This window comes from Gossypium hirsutum, chromosome D08 (genome assembly GCF_007990345.1).
Source record: "Gossypium hirsutum isolate 1008001.06 chromosome D08, Gossypium_hirsutum_v2.1, whole genome shotgun sequence".
NCBI lineage: Eukaryota > Viridiplantae > Streptophyta > Magnoliopsida > Malvales > Malvaceae > Gossypium > Gossypium hirsutum.
Genome location: NC_053444.1, coordinates 56514287 through 56541727, shown reverse-complemented (window position 1 = coordinate 56541727; position 27441 = coordinate 56514287). Strand labels below are relative to the sequence as shown.

General features: G+C 34.4%; 3 protein-coding genes, 1 long non-coding RNA gene and 2 other non-coding genes across 7 annotated transcripts; 2 read left to right on the top strand and 4 right to left on the bottom strand.

The window, feature by feature from the left end:
- Window positions 1–382: 382 nt before the first annotated feature.
- LOC121220661 (U6atac minor spliceosomal RNA) lies at window positions 383–510 on the bottom strand. Its single transcript, XR_005917880.1, has one exon. It is a non-coding gene; the product is annotated as a U6atac minor spliceosomal RNA (small nuclear RNA).
- On the bottom strand, window positions 385–4822 carry LOC107933579 (protein ABCI7, chloroplastic). Its single transcript, XM_016865835.2, has 3 exons — window positions 3801–4822; window positions 2165–2424; window positions 385–1212 (listed from the first exon to the last, which is right to left on the bottom strand). The coding sequence occupies exons 1-3, from the start codon at window positions 4692–4694 to the stop codon at window positions 894–896; spliced, it is 1473 nt and encodes a 490-aa protein (XP_016721324.1). The 5' UTR covers window positions 4695–4822; the 3' UTR covers window positions 385–893.
- A 14298-nt stretch (window positions 4823–19120) lies between these two features.
- On the bottom strand, window positions 19121–20600 carry LOC107933538 (uncharacterized). Its single transcript, XR_001693651.2, has 4 exons — window positions 20264–20600; window positions 19822–19988; window positions 19636–19742; window positions 19121–19553 (listed from the first exon to the last, which is right to left on the bottom strand). It is a non-coding gene; the product is annotated as an uncharacterized lncRNA (long non-coding RNA).
- A 669-nt stretch (window positions 20601–21269) lies between these two features.
- On the top strand, window positions 21270–23793 carry LOC107933533 (NAC domain-containing protein 71). Of its 2 annotated transcripts, XM_016865769.2 has the most exons (5): window positions 21270–22052; window positions 22351–22622; window positions 22705–23028; window positions 23117–23336; window positions 23428–23793. In XM_016865769.2, the coding sequence occupies exons 1-5, from the start codon at window positions 21896–21898 to the stop codon at window positions 23460–23462; spliced, it is 1008 nt and encodes a 335-aa protein (XP_016721258.1). In that variant the 5' UTR covers window positions 21270–21895; the 3' UTR covers window positions 23463–23793. The 2 variants fall into 2 exon arrangements, with proteins under 2 accessions (XP_016721258.1, XP_016721257.1); XM_016865768.2 differs by having other exon boundaries at window positions 21280–22052; window positions 23117–23793.
- A 1153-nt stretch (window positions 23794–24946) lies between these two features.
- LOC107933534 (uncharacterized) lies at window positions 24947–26281 on the bottom strand. The gene is made up of 2 exons (XM_016865770.2): window positions 25675–26281; window positions 24947–25544 (listed from the first exon to the last, which is right to left on the bottom strand). Exons 1-2 carry the CDS (start codon window positions 25853–25855, stop codon window positions 25024–25026), a joined length of 702 nt encoding a protein of 233 aa, XP_016721259.1. The 5' UTR covers window positions 25856–26281; the 3' UTR covers window positions 24947–25023.
- A 291-nt stretch (window positions 26282–26572) lies between these two features.
- TRNAC-GCA (transfer RNA cysteine (anticodon GCA)) lies at window positions 26573–26644 on the top strand. Its single transcript has one exon. It is a non-coding gene; the product is annotated as a tRNA-Cys (tRNA).
- The last annotated feature ends 797 nt before the right edge of the window (window positions 26645–27441 follow it).

The following is a 27441-nucleotide window of genomic DNA, read 5'->3' as shown; positions in this document are numbered from 1 at the left end:
TTCAAGCTTGCAGCCGAGACACTTCCCAAGTTAGGACTTTGAAAAAGGAAAAAAAGACCAAACCTTGGAGCCCTGGACAAATTATATATATTACTTTTCTGCAAATCAACAAGAGAGTAAATTCATCCATACCTATCACAGATCAGATAATGATATGAAAACGCAAAAGATCGCAGAGGAAACCGTAGGAAACATGAAAAGATGATGATGGAAACTACTGTCAAAACCTTGGGCCTGCTCATGCAACCAATTCTTCCAGGCTTAAGCTTATATACCGATCTCGACCTATATGTGCATCCCGTTGCATTGAGCTGAATGGTAAATGAGATTAAAGCCCTAAAGCCAAATTATAGGTCAAAGAGTAGTTTTGTAGGAAAAGGGGAAAAAAATTGGGTTATAGATCCACCAAATAGGTGGGGAGCCTTAACCGGATGTGTTAACAGGAAAGCCCGAAAGCTGTTCCCAACCCTGCTAGGGGAGATGCCAACCATCTCTCCTTTCTACGAACACAATCTAAACCTTACGAAAGGAGCTTTATATTTGCCTTGGATTTATTATTCTTAGCCGATGTGGGATTATAGAAACGCAAACAAGAAGACCACATTCTCGAAAGGAAAACGGTACAAGTTTTCCGTTCTTTCTTAACATCGTACGTAAGGAAGCAGCAACCAGGTTTTATTTTATAGTACATCCATTTTTATTCAATGAAGAAAGATCACAACCCGTGGACAACGGGAAAAGGTGATGATATGAAACAACTAAACATCAAATCGATAGTACAGCAATTTTCATTTCTATTCCAAAAAAGAACAAAATTTATTTGAGCAGAGGGATGATTATTTGAAAATAGATAATTATCATAATTAGGTACATAAGCCACGACTTATGGATGATTATGAAGAGCCCTTCCTCCTGGATTTCAGCAAGGCTTTAACATGGTCTTTTACTTGCTTTTGGACAAAAGAATAGGGCAGCTTATCAATAACCTCAGCCCCGAATGAAAAGACAAGAGCCTCTCTAGCAGTTTCCAAATCAATCCCTCGTGCTTGAAAGTAGAAGAGTTGGCTGTCTTCTAGGTCACTTATTGCAGCTCCATGCGAGCACTTTACATCATCAGCAATAATTTGGAGATTGGGTTTAACATTTACAGTTGCTCGAGGTTCAAGAAGAAGGCTCCTAGTTAGCTGCCCTGCATCCGTTTGTTGTGCATATCTGCAAGAGATAACAAGTATATGAGACCAAATAAACATAGACATCCATGTTCTTTGAGTAAATAGCAACTCTGTTGTTTTAGGTACCATCCACAGGAAAACAACAAAGGGAAGGCAATTTTCCAGGATACTAGGAAGAAAAGAATGAGAAATTAATGGGGGGAACAGTTTGGGGATTGGGGATAAAGAAATATATAAGCCCTTAAAACTTCAACTCTCAGCAGCTCATTTTCTGATAATCCTAACATGTTAAGTCCCGAAATTATCTTTCCCCATTCAGATCAAATTCCCAAGCTTTGTCATGCTCACATATTCCCTCTCATTCCATGTGTTGCCACTAGCTCTCCACCAACTCAACTAATGCTGCAGTAAGTTCATTACTTTCCTTTTATGTTTACTTTTACACTGGCGATCCACATCTTGCAACAAAGTATCTTTATAATAGCTACTCCGATAAGAGAGTAATTTAACCCACCCTAAACTCACATTGTTTTCTATTCAACTGTGGAAAAAGACTCAATTCTGGCAACCGCTTCTAGAAGTCACATGAGGCGCCAAGACTTCTCCCCAATTTGGTTAATTTACACACAGCAATGAGCAATGATTGACACTTCAGAAAATAAAAATAACTGCAGGAGAATCACCTCTAAAGAGAGTAAATTAAAATCCAAAACAGAATGAAAACAACCAACAAAGTTAAACCTAGTAGCGAGTGGCAACAGCCAGCAAAAGTAGATTAACTTTTTAGACTTTTTCTTCTGCATAAATTTAACTTCTTGATCACCATATTCATTAGCATGACTATAATAAGTACACTCTTATAATAAAACTCATCCAAAGGAGAACTGGAGACCATTACAGGAGAATGCTTTGCGGTATTTTCATGTACACTAGGCTACAATGTAAGCATAAAAATATTTAATAAATAAATAAATAACAGACAACAGCCTTACCTGTTCACCTTCACATTCCCATCAAAAACTGCCTGCCCAGATGAATGAGCCACGATACATTTGTGAACTTGCTGAGAATAACCTCGTGGATGGTCCAAAACTATTCTACTGTGTAGGTCTTGAGTTTGATCACCAACACTCAAATGAAATGTTGTCAACTCAGTTACTGTATCAGAGCCCAATTGTTGAACATGGACATTATGCCTGCTCAATTTTCCACCTGTGCTTACCTCCACAAGCTCATAGGTACTAGTTTTTTCCTACACATAGCCAGTAAGATTATTAGAATACCACTGAGTAAATCGTAGGCATATATTTAGATTCAATCCACATAATATTTGGGGTGGCAGACTTGTTGAACATGAATACAAGGCTAAAGCCATTCCAAAAGGGGTTAAATTGTGAACATTAACTGAGATGAGATAAGAGGGCTGGAAGTATTTGCTATAAGGTAATAACTAGGAGTAAACGATCCAAATTTCCATTTCCAAGGATTTGATCAGTGTTGTCAAGGCGCTAGGTGTGCTTTTTTGTAAGGCAATAGGCATTAAAAAAAGCCTGCCTGATTGGATTTCTCTTTAATTTCTTATATTTTTCATTGTTTTCATTTTATATACCTTTACTATTAAGAAAGAGAAAAAATATCAAACTCTATAATTCTTGATATTTGAGCATTCAACAATGACCATAAGGAAATCATGCATATTGACCAATAAATAAAATTGCATGCTTTGTAGATAAATTAGACCTCACTTTAGAGTTTACAATATATTCTAAGATTTATATATATATTATATATACACACAAAACTGCAAAAACTCTCTCTCACACACACACACACAGATATATTGTGCTTTACTTCACTCAGGCAAGCGTGTTTTTTTCCTTGCGCCTGAGGCAATATAAGGATTCTAGTGCCCAAAATGCAGCCTTGACAACACTGGATTTGATCAGTCTACTCTCGTTCTACTCTATCTATTTCCACATTTAACATGGCATTCATTTCCTCTTCTATCTCCCTCTTCATTTATACCTTAAGCATTTTTTTCACAACAAATATGGGAAGTTTGTCCACCTTAATATGCGATAATTTTTTTTTTGTTGATTAGAAGGATGAATTGCATCATTTTTTGGTTCAAGCTAGTTTCATCTGATGCAACATAACATTTCAGACTATATGATCCGCATTTATGGTGGGTTGAAGAGGTGAGTAGTGTGCACCATGACTAGAAATTTAATCTCTACCGAAGCATCCATCCACCCATCCTAGCCAAGTCCGCAGTTCCCAAGACACCAACTTCCTGATATTAATTCTGAATAGGTAAAGGAAAACAAAAGTATGGTCTTGATGCCGATAAATTGAGAAAAGGAAATTGACTGATGATGGATCATCTTTCAAGAGATATCTATGGAAGCCATTTGGACTTGAATTTCATAGTTGTTTCTACCGCATCACAACCTTTCTGTTGCCATCGTAAATAAAATTTCATTCATTTGCCTAAAAAGTACTTCCTCCATGAAGAACTATAGACCACTATACAAGCATAAATGAAGCTATTCACTGAACTAGCAAGTTATACGCTAACTTCACAATAAACAATAAAATCAATTCAAGAAGCAATAACATCAAATTTACCTGCCGGACTGAAGTCCACTTGATATGAGCAGCACTCAAAGATTGCTTTTGCAAATAAGAGTGGCTAACTTTTCCACCTTCTCCGACCACCACCTCCAAGACTGAATTAGTCCAATAACACTCACTCCCTACTTTACCAACAAACTCCTCAACAATCCCGACTTCCCCCCCTTTCTCAACCAAGACAAACACTCTCGGATTCGAAAGCGGCATCTTTTTAGACCCCTTATCAGCTCCCTCAACTGCAATGTACTTTAAATAAATAGGATTCTCAACTCTACACCCTTCAGGCACATAAACAACCATCAAATCAGGTGCCCCCAATCCATTAACAGACCAAAATAAATCACCCCATTCAAAATCACCTAAAAGTTCACATACCCTTTTGAGAATTCCCTCTGAAGATAACTTTGACAAGCTACCTACATATACCCCATCAGGCAAATTTGATGAACTAAAAGAAGAATCCACGAGAAACCCATCAACGAAGTTGAAACTTTCCAACTGGGTATCTCTCGAAACCTCCAATAAATCAAGGGAATTTGGTGGGTGAGAAATTGGGTTTATATCTGAATTCTTGATAAAAGACGTATCTGTGAAGCGAAAAGACTCGTCTTTCCGAGAGGGCCATTGAGTTGAAAGAAGGGTTTCAGAGGAGTTGTCTCTAAGCTTTTGAAGTGGCAAAGAAGAAGAAGAAGAAGAAGGGAGAGAGTCTTCTAATGAGTCAGCTAATTGGAGAACAAATTGATCAGTAAAAGAAGCTTGTGGAGACTCTCTAATTGTTTGGATAGAGAGTTTGGTTTTGGTTCTTTTGGGTTTAAGGTTTGGTTTTGAGGTCGTGAGTTTCGGAGTAGAGTGAAGAAGATTTTGGTGAATGAATGTTAGGGCAGCCATTGGCAAGCGGCTGAGAGCTGTGGCATTTTGGACCAGGAAAAGTTTGTATATTTGTAGTTAAGACAGAAAACAGGAAAATTAGATTTCCACCCCCCTTTCCTATTAAAATTGCTTAATGTCCACCCCCAACTATCCTCCGCAGTCGACATTCAAATACTTGAAATCTTTACTAAAAATAACTAGTTATTCTTTGGTGAGGATTGAAATTTTAAAACTTAAAAATATAATGATTAAAAATAATTAAAGTAAAGTACATATATTAAATCTATAACTGTCACAAAGTACAAGAATTAATAGCATAACTTAACCTCAAAAATTCAATTAAACCCCTAATTGAAGTCCACAATCAATTGAGTTATTTGTCAATCACTAATGAAAAGTTCAACGGTGCTTGTGAAGGCCACAAATTGTATTGGTAGAAGTGAATGCTCCAAGAAGCCTATGTCGATCCAACATGTGAAGAAGGTAAACTCTAACCATAGAGTTATTTGTCATTACTACCCCAGAAAGGGATTTTGTTGGATCACAAGAACTTGAAAATCAAGTTATTACTAAAGTGTTTGGATTGAAAAGGAATGGATGAGTGCAATATTAATCTTCATAACGACTACGAAGAGAAGAACTAGATGAAATGAAAGCAACAATAGCAAAGATACAGGCCAAAAGAAAATAAGACGGGCGAAGGTTGGAGGAAGTACAATCCCAAAATGTGCAACTTCAATATTTTGTTAATCATATACGTTAGCTTGTCTGTGTTACCGATTAAATGTTAAAACATTTTGTTTATCTATTATTTTCACATGAATTTCAAACCTTTTCAATTGTAATTAATTTATTAGTTTTTATTTGGTATTTGAAAACCATTATATCTTATTGTGCTTTAAATATTTGTAAATGTGTATTAAAATGTCACTGAAAGTGTATTCTAGGGCGTTAGTATATAAAATGCCATTACAGGTGCAGATTTCGTGGCGTTTATCAGAAAATGCAATTAAATATACAACATTTTAAGAAACACATCTAAAAGTATACAAAACGCTGCAAATTTGTTCAATGAATTTACTGGCGACACTTTTTGCGGCGTTTAGAAACGTGGTATATCTCTATTTTGCTGTAGTGATGTATGCTCTTAGTGCGGAGCTCTCCATAATCAAGGGGCTGATTGATTGTATACCATTTCACCAAGGCCGCTTTGTGTTTATTATCCAAAACCCTTCAAATGAAGTTCCTCACTAACCCTTCAATCTCCTTGCAAATTTCATTTTTATTCTATAAATTCTGAGCTTTTCATTTGATGTTAATCCATATCAATACAAACCATCATCAGTATCACTTAACATAAGCCTAATAGTTTATCCATCGCCAATAACCCAAATACGCTAGGGTATTTATTCATTTCCCTTCCCTTCTTCCACTTTTTTCATTTGAGCGCCACTTCATGTCCCGGATCTTCATCAATCTTTCATAGTGTTTTTTTTTGTGTGTGTCAAAAATTTTCATGTTTTCACTCTTTTCTTTTTTTTTTTTTATATTCATAATTGTCGATGCACTGCATCAACAATTGTGGAATTTTGTGGAATGAGATAGGGTTGAGTGGTTAAATTCTTTTAGAGCATGGAACCATAAACAGAGAGGAAAAAGAAACCCCTTTTGAGATGTTTGTCGACTTTTATTAAACCAGATTAGACCTCGGGTCGGATTATAATTATATACCAATAACCATTATCAAATTTCATACTCAAGTTAACAAGCAAAACATTATCATCAATTACCCTCCAAACACCTATTTCATTTCTTATTTTTTATCAATTTTATATTAAATTTTCTTTCGGTGGGTTATTGGGTTGGGTTGGATTTGATAAACTTATGCCCAAAGTAAATTGGGCCGAATGTATGAAAATTAGAACAATAACAAAAAAAATTATTAAACTCAATTCAAACTAGGGTTATGATACATTTAAAGTTAAACATTTTTCCATATTTAACCAAAAAAGTTACCTTTGTCTACAATTTCATTTGTTGACTAGGACCAAAAAATTCTTACAGCAAATATTGTTCTTAAATTCAAACTCCTAATAGTTTATTTAATGTTACTCACCCACATCATATAATTCTTCTTTTTTAAACATATGTACACAACCTTTCAAGTTTCAACTATATAACCCACAAAAGCTTACTTCTCTATCATAGTTGAAATGTGATTTTAGAAAAATGTTGTTAATAACTATTATAAAAAAGTGTGATTTATTAATTTCGAGTGTTTAACATTGTTGTAATAAATTATGGTGAAATTTTTTTAAAAAAATTAATTAATTTAAATTATATTTAAATAATTTAATATAATAATATATGAAATATAAATTTTAAATAATTTTTAAATAATTAATTTAAATTATTTTTAAAACTAATGATTCATAAAATATTTAAAATTCAAATATGATGATAAATTATATTTAAATAATTTAATGTAATGATATTTGTAAGTAATAATTAAATAATTTAATATAAAGAAACATGAAATATTTTAATAATTTTAATATAATGATATATAATTAAATTTTTAAATATTTTTTAAATAATTACTATAAATAAAAGTATTTAAATAAGCTCACCTCAAAATATAAAAGTCAAAAATAGCTAATTTTCAACTTTTATATTTGGGTGAAAAAATCACTTTCAACTCCAAAAAATTAAGTGTTTTAGCTTTTAAGGTTGAAAAATGCATTTAAAACCTCAAAGTAATAATAATAATAATAAAGAAACAGGGGGCAAAAAAAATACAACAAAAGGATAGAATTCTTAGAGAGTAGAGATCTCAATGGAAGAGACAATATCACCTTTTTTTAATTTATACAATTATTTTAAGAAATTAAACAAGTAAAACAGGTTATTTTACTTCTTTGATATGTTTAATGTTCATTTTCTAATTTCACCAAAAGAGTTACTTTTGTCTACCATGTCATTAGTTGACTAAGAAAACCAAATATTATTCTTACATTCAAACTCCTAATTGTTGAATATTTGAAAATGGATTGTTTAATGTTTTTGTTTAATAGTGTGAAAAATAAAATACAACTTTGAAGGGATAGAAAAATAAAAAAATATTTTTTTATAGGTGTGTTTGGTAGTAGAGATGGAAGTTGATAGAGTTAAAAAATGAAAAGAAGAAAAAAAATGAAACATTTGAAGAATGTATAATTTTAAATTAACATACATATCTACACCTATCACATGGGTCAGGTCATCTCGTCTAGGTCTAGAGACCCACCCAAAAAGTGGGAGAGTTTGAGCAGAAATATAGGCCCGCAAAATAGGTTTGAACAAAAAAATAAGGTCCATTTTCTAAACAGGTTAGGTCTCGAGTAAGATTTTTTGGTCCGACCTAAATTTGCCTAAAAAAATTTTTCTACTATTATTTGCTACTGTTTTGTTGCTGTTTTGCTGTCATTTTGCTATTATATTGCTACTATTTTATTGTTATTGTTTGAATATTGTATAACTTTTGATTTTATTGTTAATTTTGCTACTATTTTAGAGACATTTGCTTACTAAGTTTCAACTATATTAGTATTTTTTAAGTATAAATATTTTTTAATGCATTTTCAATTGTTGAGAAACAATTTTTTTAATGTTTGTAGTGTATTTGATGTATTATATCTTTTAATTTATTTTTATATAAAAAATAATATAACAAAATTTAATACGGGCGGACCAAGACGAGCTTGGGCAAAACTTCATGCCTATTTTTTGAGCCTAGCTGGGCTTAAAAGACGAATCTAAATTTTAGCATCGATCAGTCTCAAATTCAACTCGATCCATAATTAGATATATACATATCTATCTCATTTTCTCTCGTTTTGTTTACATTAAAATGGAAAATAATTTTCCATTATTGCTCTATTCAAATTTTGTTTTTTTTCCCATTCCTTCCTTTCATCTCACAATTATTTTCGCGATTTGACTGTCAATTATATTATTGCTTTCATGTTGCAACATGTGGGTACATGATGAATCTTTAGGGTAGGTTTGGATGGGCGAATCGGTGCGGTGCGGTACGTTTAGTTTATTTTTTGTCTCACGCTACAGTATCGCTACAGTATCTAATCTCACCGCCACAGCTGCTTTTACACTAACCGCAGATAAACGCACCGCCCATCCAAACTCACCCTTAGTCTGTGATATATTTTTTTTACAGTGCATATTCATAGATATCCATAACAGAACAATGATGATTATCATGTGCTTTAATTTGGAAGAGGGCTCAAAAGTAACCTTGTTTGTCTTATTTGCCTAAATAAGGAAATAGCGTTTGGAGGCTCCTAATTTACTTTCCAAATAACCTAATTATTGAGGACCCCATAACTATATTATGTATGTGTATACTTCCATAGATGCAGCCAAACACATGATTTTACATCACTTTTGCTTTGCCCCAGTCGATGAGTCCATCATAGGGTTGGTGCAGTGTCAAGTTTTTGAAACTTTGGTTTAATTTGTTTTACGTGACTCAGATTTCTCACAATCTCATCTATGGGAAAGAAAATGACGGCTGATGCCAAGTCTTGATGAACTATTGTTCATGAATCTCTTAACCCCTAAATCACTCCATTTAATTAGGAAGACATAATTAAACCAAAAATATTAGCGATTTGATAGTTTTTAGTGAAGTAAACACTCAAATCTCATTTTCAATGGCGGAGCGTAATAGAAATTTAAGGGTCATTAGTCTTCCTAAAATGATAAAATTATACTTTGACCTCTAAAAATTATAAAAATTTGATTAACCTTTAAAAATTATAAAGATATAGACTATTATAAAAAAATTTATAATAATTATAAAATTTTAATTAATCTTTTAAAAATTATAAAGATATAGATTATTAAAATGATAAAATTATATTTTTTTACTATTATAAAAATATACAATTTAATTTTAACCTTCAAATTTTTTTCTCGATTCCCGTTATTGCGCGTATCATAATCTCGGTTACATACATATAATATGCACTTATCATTTCATGTTGAATGATATTGATTCGTCTAATCATATTCAATACCAACCATTTTCAGCTATTACAAAAAAACTAGGGAAATCCTTTTTATGTCTAAAGGAACATTTATTGCCAGGACAGCTGTTGATTGTTGACGGAAGAGGCTAGCATAAGCAAATTGTGCAAGGGGAGGGCCAAAAGTAGTAAAGAGAGAAAGGATAACATTTCATTCTTCAATTTTACAAAAAAAAAATATATTTTAATCCTCAATTCAAATTTATAATGTTTATTAAATCACTCTAAATTGGATGTAAAAATTAAAATTTATTAACTTTAATAATGTAATATATACGTGGATTACCACATGAATGTTATGCTAATAATTAAGTAATTTTTTTAAATTTAAAAAATCAAAAAAATTATTATTTTTCATTAGTTTTATCATTATACCGCAGAATATTGTAATTTAAATAATTAAATAATATATATGAACAATGGTTTTGTCACGAATACTAGGTGTCTTGTCTTAGGTTTAGTGTGTGCTGCAAAAATCCTTCAATCAATACTTTGCTATCAATCTCTTAGGTATACTTTTCTCTCTTTTTTTTTTTAGAATAAAAAACGCATGGATTACGTTCAACAAAGGTGTTAGAAACTTACATTTTCAGCTTATATCAGGAGGATCAATAAAAGAGGAGCACATGGAGACACAAATATGAAACAGCAAATCAGAGACGAAAGTAAGATGTCCCTGAATCTCTGGAGTCTCCATTGCAACCAATTGATCTTTGCATTCCAACCTTGTGAGGTATTATAGCGATCTAATCACGGCTAATTAAGGTGTCGATGGCTATTCCCATTAAGGAACCGTTGAGATCTAGAGCAAACCCCCAATCTTTAGAGCAAGGCTGGAAATGGATACTCATACATAAAACTAATCCTAATCAACAAACTCCTATAGTCGAGGGATCTCTCCACCCCAATCAACGCAGAAGGGTGGGTTCGAAAGATTAGGAACCTAGCTAACAACATAAATAATATGGAGAAGGTTGCACAATAATTCTTCTAAATAAGAGTATACAATAATTTGTTGATGAAATATGATAACTTTAATAGTTAAAATAGGGTAATGAAGGTTAAAGGTATGGATTAGGTTCCTCTCTTAAGATAGCATGTGTCGTCTCCATTGATACAATAAGTCTAATCACATATTATACACTTTGTTAAATAGTAAAAGTTAAAAAGTAAAAACTTCACCAAAATAACACTTTTTCACACAATATAATTAACAATCTTTAAAAAAAATCTTTAATAAAAATAACAAGTAATCAATTAAAATAACTTTTTCTTTTAGAATTGGATACCCTAAATCAAAGGCGATTCTAGGAAGTTGGCATGGCCTGGCCCCCCTTAAAATGAAAAATTGTCATTTAGGCTCTCTATTTTTTAAAAATTTTAAATTAGTAAACATAAAATTTCACTTTGGCCTCCTAAAATTATAAAAACTCGATTTAATCTTTTAAAAATTATAAAGATATAGACTATAAAAAATTAAAATTTTATTCGTCCCTACAAATTTGTTCTGACTTCGCCCCTTCCCTAAACGGAAATAATGAATTCTATTTATAGGGTAAGAAAAATAAAATTTATATGAATTACTTGTTCTCAAACTTAAAGAAAATGCTTTAAAGGCAAATGTAAGTTTATAAAACTTATTACATTAATAAATGGTTTTTAAAATTAAGGAAAACATTTTCATTTATTTTTTATCAATCCCTCACGGATTTTAATAAAGATATATATGGACTAACTTTCGAATGAAGATAGAAAATTATGCATAATGCAGATGTTAAGGATCTCTAAACCGGATTGGGAATCAAATAGAGGTGCTCATGGGCCGGGCCGGGCCGGGTCCGGAAAAAATTTCGGCCCGAGTCCTAGGCTCGGGCCTGGCCCGGCCTGAAATATGGGCCAAGAATTTTGCCCAGGCCCGCCCGGGAAAAATTCATAAGCCCGGGCCTGGCCCGGCCCGGCCCGTTTTTTAAATAAATACCAAAAAATTTATTTTAAAAATTAAAACAAAAATAAAAATTTTATTTTAAAAATATTTTAAAATTAAAAAAATTAAAAGTGTTTTAAAAATATTTTAAAAATATTTTAAAATTTAAAAAATAATAAAATAATAAAAAATTATTGTATTCGGGCCGGGCCGGGCCCGGGCCCGGGCCAAAAAAGTTGTACCCGAGGCCCGACCTGTTTTTTAATCGGGCCTCGTTTTTTTGCCCAAGCCCATATTTCGAGCCTATATTTTTACCCAAACCCTCTCATATTTCGGGCGGGCCGTCGGGCCGGGCGCCATGAGCACCTCTAGAATCAAACTAGCAAAAAATTGATTAGATCAGGAATTAGGAGAAATCCCGGTTGAACCATGAACCAAAAAAGTGGTCGAACCGGACACATGTGACCCAAACCTGTTGCCTGCTTCACCTCACCTGCCTGCTGCCTCAGCCCTCTGTCTTCTATCTCGTTCCTCTCTCTCACTCTCCAGTCTCCCTCGGACTCTCTCCGGCTCTCCCTCGGCCTCCAGTCGCCGTCAAACCGCCAATCCCTTCTGCTTCGGCCTACCATCTTTACTTCAGTTTCTGGCCATCCCAAATTTGAGATCAGATCTGGTTCAACCTCCTCCCTCAGCCTTCAGTCTTTTGCTTCAGCTTTTCATCGGCAGTAGCTGAGGTGATCCCAAATGAAGATGCATCTTGTTGGCAAAATGGGTGATGTTGGGCAATGCAAGAAAGTTCCTTCAGATGTGCGATATCAGATGCAAGAAAACTTAGTTGAAGATCATAAAAGAGTGAGTGAAACAGTGACAGAAGTATCGAACCCATCCGGGCGTAGTGCGCATCAATTTGAAGGCGACGTGTTAGAAGAGCAAGATGTTAGAATCCTTGGTGAAGGCAATAGCATGACAAGCAAGAAAAAAACGCATGCCACTATCAAGATTGCATTACAAAGTAAAGAAAAGTGGAATCAAGCGGACATGACGGTGGCTCGATTTTTTTATGATTCTTGTATCTCGATGAATGCTTCACAACCATATTATTATCAGCCAATGGTTGATGCCATTGCATTATCATGCATTGCAAACCAATCTATTAGAAGACTCAAAAAGGGAATTACAGTTGCTTGTTGATTCTTGGGCGGAATCTGGATGCAACATAACGGCAGATCACTAATTAATTTTCTAGTGTATTGTCTCAAAGGATTATACTTTATCAACTCCATTTATGCATCCCACATGATTTCATATACCAAAACTCTTTGTAACTTATTTTCAAAGGTTGTGAAACTTGTTGGTCCAAGCAATGCGATGAAACTAACAATTCATTCAAACACACCATATGAAGAGCCGAAATTTCTATTTTAGGGGAGGCCAGGGTCTTACTAGCCTCCTAGTTATACTTTGCTTCTAACAATTCATTCAAAGGGGTAAATGATTAGATATTGCCACATAATATTTCTTTGGTAGCTTTAAAAAATCTTTCAAATCTATATAAAAGTACAACTTCTATCCATGAAAAGAACCAATAACACGATTAAAGAATTTCATGAAAAGAGAAAAAGGACTTGAAGTGAGTTAAATTGAGAATGTCAAAAATCAAAAAAAGAAGAAAGTCTCCACCTTTGAATTTAAGTTGATAAGGAGAGAGAGAAATGTGCAAAGATTAATAAAAAAAAACCTTAAGAAAAGTGACGAAATAATCTAGGTTCTACATGAACAACTCGAGACAAAGGAAAAAATCACTCATACCTAATCAGTGACATAAAATGCTTTAGTGACATCATGAGGATAGAATCTTTGTATTAAGGCTTAACCCAATTATTCCTTTGTCTTTTCCTTCCAAATACATAGTTAGATACTTCCCTTTTGAGGCAGAGAAATTAAAAAACTAAAATAGTTTAAATATGTACATAATATTTCTTTTTCTTAAAAAAAGGAGAAAAAAGTAATGTGTCATCATCTACATTTGTACATGACATAAGCAAGCACATTAAAAGAAAGAAAAAGTGTTTTTGTCCTACTCAAGATGACATGGAAGGAGAGTAGACCAAGAAACCTATCAATGCCTTTTCTTTTCTTTACTGTAACATTCATCTTTCACTTTAATATCAATATTTTATATTCTATTTTCTTTTATAATTGGAGAAGTAGTAAAATTGCTTGAGATCTCGCACCTATAATGTAATACTTTTGTCATTTCATCAATAAGTTGTTCTTTGCAACATAATTTAATTTTCTAATTTTATAACCTCTTCACTTCATATAAATAATTAATATTGTTAGCTATTATGCTTCAAATATTAATATAGTTTTTTTTCTAAAAGCACTTCTTTCAACAAAGAAAATAGGTAAATTACGTAGTTGATCATCCAATTTTTAAGGTGTTTACAATTTCGTCACTCAACTTTTAGGGCGATTTTATTTTAGTCACCTAAGTATTAAATCTTTAACTGCGGTTAACTATACATGCCACATTATGTTTACATTTTTATCTTGGTCACTCAAAAATTATCTCTTTTTAAGTATTGATTGAAGGCAAAAAAAATGAAAGATTAAAGTGAAAAAGCAGTAGAACTTAAAATAACACGTAAAATTTGTCAATTTATACTTGTTTACCTCATTAACAAAAATTCTAAATTTCTTTTTTTTAATATTAGAATTTTAAATTTCAAAATATCAAAATAAATTAAATAATTCGTTAAAAAATGTTATCCCCTGATAATGTTAATCAATTTGTTACTATAATATTGAAATTAATTAATTTAATCTTCTTAATTTTAAAATTTTATTTAATGTTTCTAAATTATCCTTAATGAAATCAACTCATATAACTATTATTTAATAATTGCCAATGAAACTTAAATTTCTTTTGATTATATTAATTAATTGTTCTTCATTTGGGTAAAGAAGTGATGAAAAAAATGATGAGTTTGGTTTAGCATGGAAGATAAAATTAATTAATTTAATTAATTGCAAGACTTTTTTTTTGCTTTTAGCTTAACATGAAATATTTAAGATCATATAAGCAAAAGAAATTTGTGTTTTCTAAATAATTATTAAAGATGAGCTATTTGAGTTTATTTTAATTTGAAAAAATAAAATAAAATTTAAAATTTTAAAAAGAGATTAAATTAATTACGGTAACAAATTAACTAACACTATCAAGTGAGCGAAAATTCAGAAATAAAAAAAATCCAAAAAAACCCCTAAATCCCTCTCTACCCCCAAGAGTGCTTTGCTAAGAGTCATAAAGAAGGCAGCAACTGCTGTGGCTTGGGATGGAGGAGAGCGGTGGCGACGGTCGAGAGGGGGGAGGAGATTTCGCTTCTTGCAGAAGAATTAGTTATGCTATCAGTAAAGGGATCTAAGGTAGTGCCAAGTTCTAAACCTACTTTGATATGTACGGTTTGGACTGGAAAACTATATAATCTAGAAGGTTTTAAGGCTCACATGAAAGGCATCTGGAAGACAAAGGAAAAGTTTGTGATCCAGGTGGCGGGCCAAAATCTATTCACGATAGTCTTTGAGTTAATAGATGACTTGGAGTTGATTTTGGAGGGTAGACCTTGGTTTTTCCGCAAAAGTGTTATTCTTTTTGATAAATTAAGTCAGGCGATGGATAGAGATCAAATTAGGCTTACTTTATCACCGTTTTGGATGAAAATTGAATCTAATTTTCCAGAATTTGATAAGAAAGATTTACTGCATGCAATTGGTGCCTCGTTTGGTGGGGTTCTCAGATCTGAAATTAATGAAGATTTTTGCAGGCTCAGAGTTAACTTGGATGTCCAAAGACCACTCAGAAGACGTATTTTTGTTTCCATGGATGCTGTTAATAAAGTGTGGGTCCCTTTTAAGTATGAAAATTTGCCGATGTTCTGCTTTGGATGCGGAAGAATGGGGCATGGGCTGAGTAATTGTATCCAGTTATCACCTGAAAGAAAAAGTAAAATCAGCGAGAATCCTCCTTTTTTGCTAGCTTTAAAAGCAGAATCAAAACTATTAGGGAAAGAAATCATTAAGTTTAACGCTTTGATTAAAAAAGTGGGAGCCCAATGTTCGTACACTGGAGGTGAAAAAGTGATGCAAACGAGGACAGTAAGGAGTGTAGGTGACAATGCTAAGTTGGGAGGGTCGCAGGATCATAGGAAATTGTTGGGGGAGGAGATGAATGAGGAGGATGGGATGTTGGGGTTCAAAGAAGCAGAGGAGACGAAGACTTGTATAAGGCAAAAGGTTCACGCTCAATATGAGGATGAAACAGACTGGGAAAAAACTCAATCAGGCGTCAAGACCATGACTGAAGCAGTTAAAATTAATGTGAGAAAGAGGAAGTCTTTTGGTTCAGATCTTACATGCAGTCATAAAGAAAATGTTGACAGAGTTTGAATCAAAAGATTGAAACATGATGATTCAATGGAGTGGGATAAAGGCTTTTCAGAGGAGAAGGTAGATATCTGTGAGCAACCTGATTTTCGGGGTTTTGTGAGATCGGCGGCCGCCAATAGGCAGGCTGACCGGATGCAATGAAAATTTTAAGCTGGAATGTTCGTGGATTGAGGAGTCCACGAGCAAGGAGGAGGCTGCGTTATTCTTTAAAGCAGTACAATCCTCAAATGGTCTTCTTAATGGAGACAAAAATTGATAAGCAAAGGATGGAGAGAGTCAGACGGAGTTGCGGGTTTTTAAATGGAATTGATATTGAAGCTGACGGTTCAAAAAGAGGCTTATGTTTGGCATGGAAAGGAGAATCGTGTGTTAAATAGCGAAGTTTTTCTAGGAATCATATTGATTTTTGATTACAGAGGAGAATGTTAAGGAACAGTGGAGATTCACAGGGTTCTATGAATCTCCTTACGCCAAAAATAAAAGTGAGTCGTGGAATCTGTTGAAGAAATTGGGGCAGGATAAGAGTTTACCATGGCTGGTAAGGGGTGATTTTAATGAAATAATGTATTCTTTTGAGAAAGTTGGGGGTATACAAAGAGAGGAGAGTAGAATGCAAGCCTTTCGAGAAGCACTTGAAGAATGTCAATTAGAAGACTTGGGATACTCGGGAGTGTGGTTTACTTGGGAAAGGGGTAATTTGCCGAAAACAAATATAAAATAAAGACTTGACAGGGGAGTAATTAATGATAAATGGAGGTCTCTATTTTCGGCAGGAAGTGTTAAACACTTAACCCATATAATATCCGACCATTGCCCAATTCTTCTTAATACAGGTGGGGAAATACTTTTCAAGAAAACTACAAAATTTAAATTCGAGGCTTGGTGGCTGAAGGAGGAGACGTGCGAGAAAGTAGTCAGAGAATCTTGGGAGTCAGGAACTGGAACAGTAGTGGAGAGACTTGATAGAGTACAGTTAGATTTGACAGCATGGGCGAGGATGATTAAGAATGGGCGAGAAGGGCTAAAGGCAAGACTCACGAAGCACCTTGATACGTTAATGGCACAAGAGAGGAATGATGACATGTTGGGGGAAATTATTGACACAAAGATACAATTAAATATGGAAATTGCTAAAGATGAAATATATTGGGAACAAAGGGCAAGAGCAAATTGGCTTAAAGTGGGTGATAAGAATTCAGCTTTCTTTCATAGGTTTGCAACATACCGAAAGCGTGTTAATACTATTGCCAAATTGGAAAAAGATGGAGGTGGCGAAGTTAATGAAGCGAGTGAAATTAGTGAAGTAGCTACCTCATACTTCCAGAAGTTGTTCAAGACAAATGGGATTGGGGATTTATCTCATCTCTTAACGGGCATCAGGAATAATATTTCGACAGAGATCAATAGAGTTGACGAAACCTTTTTCAATAAAAGAAGTGTATGCGGCTTTAAAAGAAATGGGACCTACAAAAGCACCTGGACATGACGGGTTTCCAGCAATCTTTTATCAAAAATTTTGGCATATCATTGGTAAGGATATTAGTAATTTTTGCTTGGAAGTTTTAAATAATGGTGCAAGTATTGGTAGCTTAAATCAAACGGACATTGTGTTAATTCCAAAAATCCCAAGTCCTACTAGCATAGTTAACTTTAGACCAATTAGCTTGTGTTCGTTTATCTATAAGATTGTTGCAAAAGCAATCATTAATCGTCTCCAAGGAGTAATTGGAAGATGTATTGATGCAACTCAGAGTGCATTTGTCCCGGGAAGGTTAATAACCGACAATGTGTTAGTTACTTATTAGATTTTGCTTACTTTTAGACAGAAGAGTATTGGGAAAAAAGGATACATGGCAGTAAAGCTTCACATGAGCAAAGCCTATGATAGGGTTGAATGGAAATATTTGAAAGAAGTGATGTTACGTATGGGTTTTGCAACTGAATGGGTCGAGCTGGTTATGAGGTGTGTTACCACAACATCCTTTGCAGTTAATACAAATGGCGAAAGGGGCAAAATTTTTAGACGATCTAGAGGTTTGCGTCAAGGAGATCCACTGAGTCCTTTCCTATTTTTGATTTGCAGTGAGGGATTATCATCCTTGATGAGAATGGCTTCAAAAGTGGGATTGATAAAGGGTGCTAAGGCTAGCAGAAGAAGCCCAGAAATCTCACATTTGCTTTTTGCAGATGACTGCATTATGTTTGGGGAAGCAACAGAGAAGGGGGCGAGGGTGATGAAAGAAATCTTGAAGGAATATGAGGATTGCTCTGGGCAATGTGTTAATTTTAATAAATCTTCCATATTTTTTAGCACAAATACCTCTGAGGAAAAGAAGAAAGAAGTTTCGGCGATACTAGGGGTAAGGGCATCAATAAATGTAGAACGTTATTTGGGGCTTCCGAATGTTGTTGGTAGACGTAAGAAATAATCTTTTCAACACTTAAGATAGAGGATTTCCACTAGAATTGATGGGTGGAGTACAAGAATTTTATCCCAAGGGGGGAAGGAAGTTCTTATAAAATCAGTTTTGCAGGCCATCCCAACTTATGCCATGTTGTGTTTTTTACTACCAAAGACTGTGTGGAGAAAATGCTTTTGCTAAATTCTGGTGGCAGAAAGCGCATGGTAAAAGGGGTATTCACTGGTGTCAATGGAAGTACTTATGCAGGCCTAAAGAAGAAGGTGGTTTGGGTTTTAGAAATTTGGCCCAATTCAACATATCTTTATTGGCTAAACAGGGGTGGAGAATTTGGAGTAATCCGAACTCTTTGGTAGCACAAGTTTTAAAAGGAAAATATTTTCCAAATGTTGATTTCTTAAATTCACAGTTGGGTAATAATGCCTCGTATACATGGAAAAGTAATTGGGCTACTAAGGGCGTGTTAATGGAGGGCGTAGGCTGGAGGGTGGGCAGCGGTAAGAATATTTCTGTTAATGGTGATTATTGGATTCCAGATTTATCGATTGGAAAGGTATCAGATTTGAATTTAAACTTAAACGATACAAGAGTTGCAGATTTTATTGATCCTAGAAACAGAATATGGAAGGAGGAGCTAATTGAATCTACCTTTCTGGAGGATGTTGCCGAGAAGATTCTGAGTATCCCGCTGTCAGAGGCACCTCATGATGATTTCCAAGTCTGGCGTTGGGCGAATACACCGTACGCAGTGCCTATAAACTATTACAAGGTAATGAAGATAATCCTAGCGCTTATGCGTTACAGAAGGACTATAAGGACTTTTACAAAAAGCTATGGTTACTGGACATCCCCTCTAAGATTAAAATTACAGTGTGGAAAATCTCGTGGAATTTCCTTGCTACACGAGCTAATTTGGTATTTAAGAAGCTAACGAATACTACTATGTGCCCACGATGTGGTATAGAAGAGGAGAATATGGATCATCTTTTCTGTAAGTGCCCTGTTTCAGAGTCAGTATGGAGAGAGTTAGCATTTCATCAATTTCTACATGATAATCAGAGGGATTTCTCTCAATGGCTTACCTGGGTTTTCTCGAAGAGTTCGACATCCCAGTGTAGTATCTTCTGCTGCGCACTATGGGCTATCTGGGGAGATAGGAATGCTAGGATACATAAGAAAGGGGGCAAATCTGGAAAAGAAATGGCGAGATATGTTCAGAGTTACATAACATAGTTAAATGAGGTTGATAAGAGTAGACCAAAAGTTACCATAACTGTCAAAAAATGGAGGAAACCACCTAACCGGATTGTTAAGATTAATTTCGATGGAGCTTATGACGGCAGACAAAATAGATCGGCAGTGGGTATAGTTGCCAGAGATAGAGAGGGTACAGTTCTTCTTTCATGTGCGGAGACCCATCACCGAATAACATTAGCTGTTGAAGCGGAGGCAGTCGCATGTCGGAAAGCCATCCAAACCGCCATTGACATGAAATGGGAAAGTATTATTATAGAAGGAGACTCCTTATCAATTATAAGAAAATGCAAGGAAAAAAGTCCAGATAAATCTTTGGTAAGTGCGTATATCTATGATATTCATCAACTACGGCTAAAACTAAAAGATTGCAGTTTTGAATATATCCCGAGAACAGCTAATAGCCTTGCAAATATCCTAGCAAAGGAAGCGCTAAAGAGAAAGGTAGGAGTTTACCTGGTTGGGAGGGTCCCTGAAGCAGCGGAAGAACAAGCGGCAAGAGAAAGGGTAAGAGAACCAGATTGAATCAGAAATGGGGAGGAAGGGATTTAAGGGGAATATGAGAGGGCCAGAAACAGATAAATTAAAGTATGCTGGTGAAAGGATGGAAACGTCTTGAAGAAGGAAATGAAGTTTTGAAATGAAAAGACGATGAAGGATTTGACACTGATTGGGCAGGTGAACAGCAAAATTAAATGCTTCAGATTTTGTTTTATTTTTTACGGTTTCCTAGGAGTTTAAGTTTTTTTATGTTTTAGTTTATTTTGAATGGCGTTTATTTTGAATGGGCCAAGTCTCATGTCTGGTTGTTTTTTCTTTCTTTTTAAAACTATTTATGTAAGTATATTTTTCTTTAATAAAAGCCCAATCTGAAACTTATCTAAAAAAATACTATCAAGGGATAAATTTTTTTAATAATTTATTTAATTGACTCTAATGTTTTGAAATTTAAAACTTTAAAATTTTAAAAAAAATTCGACAAGTGGTAAAGAGATACAACTTCAAGTTTTATTATGTATTATTTTAGTTTCTACCATTTTTTACTTTAATACTTAACTTTTTTACCCCGATTAATACTTATTTTGAAAACAATAGAATTTAACTTAATAAATTTAACGATTATCATTTGACGATTACTTAAATTTTAAAATTTTAAAAATATAAAGGGTAAATTAAAGTAAATCCACAACTTTCGGACAAATAGCATAATTTAATCTTTATAAAAACTGTTTGGGGGTTACAAATAATTTGGATTGAAAAAGGAATACATAATGCGGCCTAATAAAATGCAACGATCATAAATTAAATTGGCGGGAAGGTAGGGAAGAGGTAATAGGTGTGAACGAGATCAAGTAGGTGTGGGCCATGGATGTGGAATTTCGTTGTAAGCTTCAGATAAGCAATCTCTTGTTCACTTTCGGTGTATTCTTTTAGGACTGACTGGTCACTCACTGCTGTCTTCTCTTCTCTATATATTACACATCCACCCCCCCTCCCCCATTCCTCCATTTTTACTCTTACTCAATTTCTCTTCTTCCTCCCTTCCCTTCTCTACTTTTCCCTTCTCTACTTTTTGCTTGCTAGTTACTACCATACCACACCATCTCTTCTTCTTTTTTTTTTTTTGCTTTTAGCAGTTGCCATTCAAAAATTCCAAGTTGATTCTGAATTAACAATACAATTGCAAAGTTGAATCTGTTCTAGGTGCAGTTTATAATCAAAGCTATAGTCCAATCTAATTTTAGTTTGGGATAAATTTCTTTTAAGGGGGTGGCTGGGGTATACTACTTTTAGTGGAAGAACATCTTTACATTTCAAAGACAATGGTTGTGTCATTCACCGGGTGCATTCTGTGGAGATTGTACTCGATTCTTGACACAAAATCTAGTGTTTATAAAAGCTTCTACTTTTGGATTTTCCAGATTTTTAATAGATTCAGCCTTGGCACTTAGCGCCACACTTGTTAACTTTCTTGGCTCTGCTTCTACTTCTCTTCTGTTCTGATCTAAATCTAATTTTGTATTTAGTTTGTTCTGTTTCCCTTTTTGCCTGTCAAGTCTTTCGTTTCCTCTAAGTTACTAAGCAATAATGGAAGGGGGATCATTGCCACCAGGTTTTAGGTTCCATCCGACCGATGAGGAATTGGTTGGATATTACCTGAAAAGAAAAACTCAAGGACTCGAAATTGAGCTTGAAGTGATCCCTGTCATCGATTTGTACAAGTTTGACCCTTGGGAGTTGCCTGGTACTTTCCTGCACATTTTTTCCCTCTTAAACCTTGAGAACTCAATAGTTATTACTGTAAAAGTTGCTCTGTTCAAGATTTTAGGAGATAAATAATCACCCAATTGGGTGTAGTTTCAAATATGATTTCAAGTCCACGTTAATGATGAACGTGGATTTCTTTTGACGTTGGGAAAAGCACTTTTTTGTTTGTTTTGTGTTCTTTTATTCCCATGGGACCTGCAACTTTTTCTTTTTCAATGAAAAAGATGCAAATAAAAGTACTAAAACAACTGTTGAATCGTCTAATTATTTTGCAGAGAAATCATTCCTTCCGAAGCGAGATTTGGAATGGTTCTTTTTCTGTCCCAGGGATCGAAAATACCCGAATGGCTCAAGAACAAACAGAGCTACCAAAGCTGGCTATTGGAAAGCTACCGGAAAAGATAGGAAAGTGGTTTGCCAATCTGCGACCGGCTACCGTAAGACCCTAGTTTTCTACCGGGGACGTGCTCCTTTAGGAGACCGAATGGATTGGGTTATGCATGAGTGTCGGCTCTCTGATGAACCTTCTCAAGGATCAAACAATCAGGTGAAAACATATATAATTCTTTGTGTTGGCATTTTGATTCATTAGAGCAATTATATAATAAGATTAGTTTTATACTCTTCAGGGTGCTTTTGCTTTGTGTCGTGTGGTGAAAAGGAATGAACCGAGGGCCAGTGATGCGCATGGAAAACCAAAAGCCATGAGGGTGGGGAACAGGTCGAGCAATGCGGAACTTACCTCACCAATGGTCAGCAATGAGCCATTGAGCAATTCTGGTGATATTTCGTGTCAAACAAGTTACCCTAACAATGAGAGTCGTTATTCAAGCCCCATCACTTCCCCTTATCCTTATGAAGTCACGCAAGTGCCACCTTTTGAGCCTGCTTCTGTGGCTACGGATCCCACCAGCATTTGGGTATCACCTGAACTAATTCTTGATTCTTCAAAGGTACAGGAGAATGAAAATGGAGCTTGAAGATACAGTTGTTAGGATTTCTTTAGGTTTATCTGACAAACATTCCATTGGTTTATTGCAGGATTATCCACAAATATCTGAAACAGCAGCCCAGTACTTTCCACAGTATGAGTTTCCAAGCTCACTGACCCGGTGGCAGCAATATGAACAGAGGGAGTTCTCCCCTAGTTCATCACACTCGAATTTTGGGGAAATCGAACATGTTGACGGTCTTGGTCACATTGGCTGCATGCCACCGTACTCAGAACATGCAAATTACATGGACTTCTATGGAAATGAAGGCAATGACCAGACTGGTTCATTTAACTGTCCGAACCCTTTCTGAAAAAGGAAGGAAAAAAGCTCATGGTGGTTCTTCTTTTTCCAATGTAGGGTACGAAACTTCAAGCCAAGCTCCAATTTGCTAGTGGAGGTGGGAAGTTGAGAGTATGTGATGATGATCTATGGTTGCAAGAAGACAATTAGGTGATTGTGATGTAAGGACAAAGGAGGGTCCTCACCAGTATGATCAATGAATGATAGCTCCTAGTTTGTCATATCTAAGAAGGGGTCTCTAAGACGGCGCCTTTTAATGTTGATTCTTGGAGTAATAAATATAAGAAAACCCTTTCACTGCTATCAGGGTCCATTAAGATTGCTGTGTCTTTGCTATATTCTGTACTGGGGCTGCAATGAAAGCAGCTAAGTTTCTGTTTTATGTTTTTCAATACAAAAATGACCCCCTGGTGGTTAAAATAAGTTTCTTTCGTGGAAGCTATGCATTGTGTATTATTCCATTTCCAAGTGCTGAAATTTCATAGCTTTAGGTAACAATTATATGAATATCCAAACTAAAGAATCTTCAACAAATGCTAAATATACACTTGTGAAAAGAAAAAAAATCAGGTGCAAGGCAAAGTAATTTGGCAATGATAAATGTTCACTTCTTAGTTCTTATTTCAACTTTGATCATCAAGCAGAGTTGTCAACTTCAGTATTGCTGTCAAATTGCCTGAAACTTTTGAAAAAATTGCAATATTCGCCCAAGATTTAAAGCTAAGAACCAACTTTAATCATATGTCGCACGCCATTTCTATAAAGAAGTTAACTTTAGAACACTTTCAAGTTTTGGTAGGCATCGTATCAATTCAGTGGGGTACTTGATCTGGACTTAGTTTGCTAACAGTTCAATGGTGTCATTCATGTTTTGGAGGCTTGGGTTCATGATACCTCTTTATCCTATGAACTTCACCAAAAATACCACCACGATAAGAAGGGTGACCCTATTTGTCATTTTCTCCATTTTGTTCTTGGCTTGGCAGATTCTGAGAGAAAGTAAAAAAAGGTCATCATCAACTACATATACTATGAATGATAGCAATTACGCAGTTAAAACAATTGCCAAAAGAAGCAAGTAGTCTCTACTGGTCGCGAAGGGCCATTGTATTGGAGCTAAATGACTAGCATTAGCAACCCTTTCCGTGCTTAAGTTGCGGCCTTGTTCGTACCAACAGAAGAAGATGGGAGTAATGAAGCCAAGCGAAACTCTTTTAAGTACTACCAAAATCTGTCATCCATTAAGTTCTAAATAATTTGCTCCTTCTCCCTCTTTACTTTGCTAAGAATATTGGTGAAAGGAACAACAACCACAAAACTTTGAGAAATACATTGTTAAAGGGCTTATATCCCTAAGTTATTTTCATGCAACATAAAGTAAATATTCTCTGAAACAGACTCTCCCATCCCAAATTGCTTCTTCAGTTGCCCCTTGACCCTAATTTCCAAAAAGAGCTCCACCACTGAGTTAAGTGGCCATGAACTTTAAGAAAGTTGACAGTTTTGGCATTCTTTTCCCCTTTTGGAAGGTTTCCACAAATTGAGATTTAGTAGTACAGTATATGAAGAATAAATAAAAATGCTAATAGGGTTTTTTCCATCGCAAATGATATTATGTTCAATTATTAGAATTTACAAGCTCCATTACTCATCTTAGTATAAGCTAGCAATTTGAGGACTGCAAAAAACTTGCACTTCCTCAAGAGTAACCTTGGAGTCATCCCCAAAGAGGGACTCCTTACCATCCTTCCTCTTAGCATATGATAATCCCAATCTAGACTTGGCTTGCCTCAAGTCCCCAATGCCTGAATTAGTGTCAGGCCCTGCAAACCCGCCCATGACCGGCGCCAGGGGAGGTCCAATGAGTAACCCATCAGCCCCAAACTGGGGACCCCCTCGAGCATAATCAAAAAGCGCTGCACCACTACCCCCTATTTTGGGCAGTATGATAGGATCAGTTTCCCCTTTGTCAATCCAGTAAAAGAGGAATGCATCAAATGTATCATAGTAGTCATCTGTGCTTCTATACCCTTCAGGGTTAAATGCTCCGAACTTGAAGGATTTGTTTGTATACCCAATTATCACGCATGGTCCCTTGAAATCACAGCATTCATGAAAATTCGTTGCGCTAAATCCATCAACAGTAGCCTTATAGCAGCATTTTAATTCCCTGCCTGCTCATAAACATATGACAAAGTTCATATCAATTGCATTTTACTAATTCAGAATCTGAAATCACAAGTAATATCTTAATAATAGCATTGTTTTGAATCTAGAAAATGATGCATGTGAATGAGAGAATACCTCTTAAGAAAGTTTTTTCTACCAGAGAAAGAGAGAAAGGAAGATCAGTATCATGGTAGTTAGGCAGTGGCTTAAGATCAGAAGTTTTCTTCTTGCCTATGTTCCAACCAAATAAGCTATAAGTGCTTCTCCTCCAGCAACGCTGCTGGAACACAACAGACTTAGAGATGCAACATGCCATTTTAGTGTTTCATTCACTGACATCCTCACAAATTCCACAAACAGGAAGGTTTCTTATCTAATATCTTATCTTAAATGATCTGTCCTTCCACCAGTGTTTTTCTCTTTCCGGGTAAATTTGAAGTATATACCTATTTTAAATAATATTGAGGGTTTTAGGTTTTTTTTATATATTTATATAAATAAAAGAGTTATTATATAAAAAATTAATTAAAAAATATATTTATTAATCATTAATTAAAAATTAAAAAATTAAAAATACATAAAATAAAAAATACAAATGTGAGTAAAAAAAATTGAACTTGAAACACAAGATGAAAAAAATACTAATATTTAACTATATCGAAGAAGTTAATATATCAAATTAGTAAAAAAACACATTTTATAAGACGCGTTTTTTATTTCTCTCCAAAATAGGTCCATTTTCTTAAATATAAAAAAATACATAAAAACCTAAATATTATTTAAAATCTGCATATACTCTAAATTTATCTGTCTCTTTCCCCTATTTGTTTACTGGGACAGGACAATGATATTGAAATTTAATTTTACATTTTACATTTTTCTCCCATATTAAGATGCATAAATATCTCTTATCCAAAAAAAATGCACAAGTATCATATAGGAAATGCATAGGAAAACTTTGATAAAAGGAGGAAAAATAAAAGATACATAAATACACAATAATAAAGATAAATTTGCCACCACAATAACATCAGGGTCCATAGCTCAGTGGTAGAGCAATTGACTGCAGATCAATAGGTCACCGGTTCGAACATGGTTGGGCCCTAATTCGGTTTTACTTTTTCCAGTCCAGTCTGCCACCTCAAATTTTGTTGGGACTTATTTGGAATAATATCTTTTTAAGTCCCCAATTTCCTATTATTTTGGGTTCCTTTGTTGCAATTATAATAAATTACTCCCACCCAGTCCAAAACCAAATTAAAATACCTAAAATACATTATCTATATCATAACTCAAAAGGCATTATATCATCTATTTCCATTCTTACCATTATTTATATAACTTGATATTGTTGAAAATTCAAAAATCATTTATATAATATTCTAAGAAAACCATTTATATAATACTTTCTGTTTGCATCCAAAAGAAATTTATTTGTTTAATTTAATCTATAAAAATTATTTAATAAATTAATTTTGTTGGGTATGCCTGAATTTCGATCGGGCTTTGACAAAATATCAAGTTCATATTTCAAGTGAAACTAAAATGAGTAAAGAAAGTGCTTAAAGATACTTTGTTTAGGTCTGACCTAGACCCGACCCACCCACGAATTGGCCTAGCTACTACTTGTATCAAGTCATCTATCTAAACTTATAAATGGTAAACTATAAGAATATTCACCTAATTATGCCTTTGGTTTTATTTTAGTCACTCAATTATATCTTTAGTTCTATTTTGGTAACTCAACTATTATTTTTTTTCCCGATTTAATCACTCAATTTTTTGAGAAAATATGATAAAATATTATTATAATTTTTAAATTAACAAATAACTATAATTATTTTATTAATAATATTTATTAAAAATTATTTTAGATACAAAAATATTACTCACAACTTACAA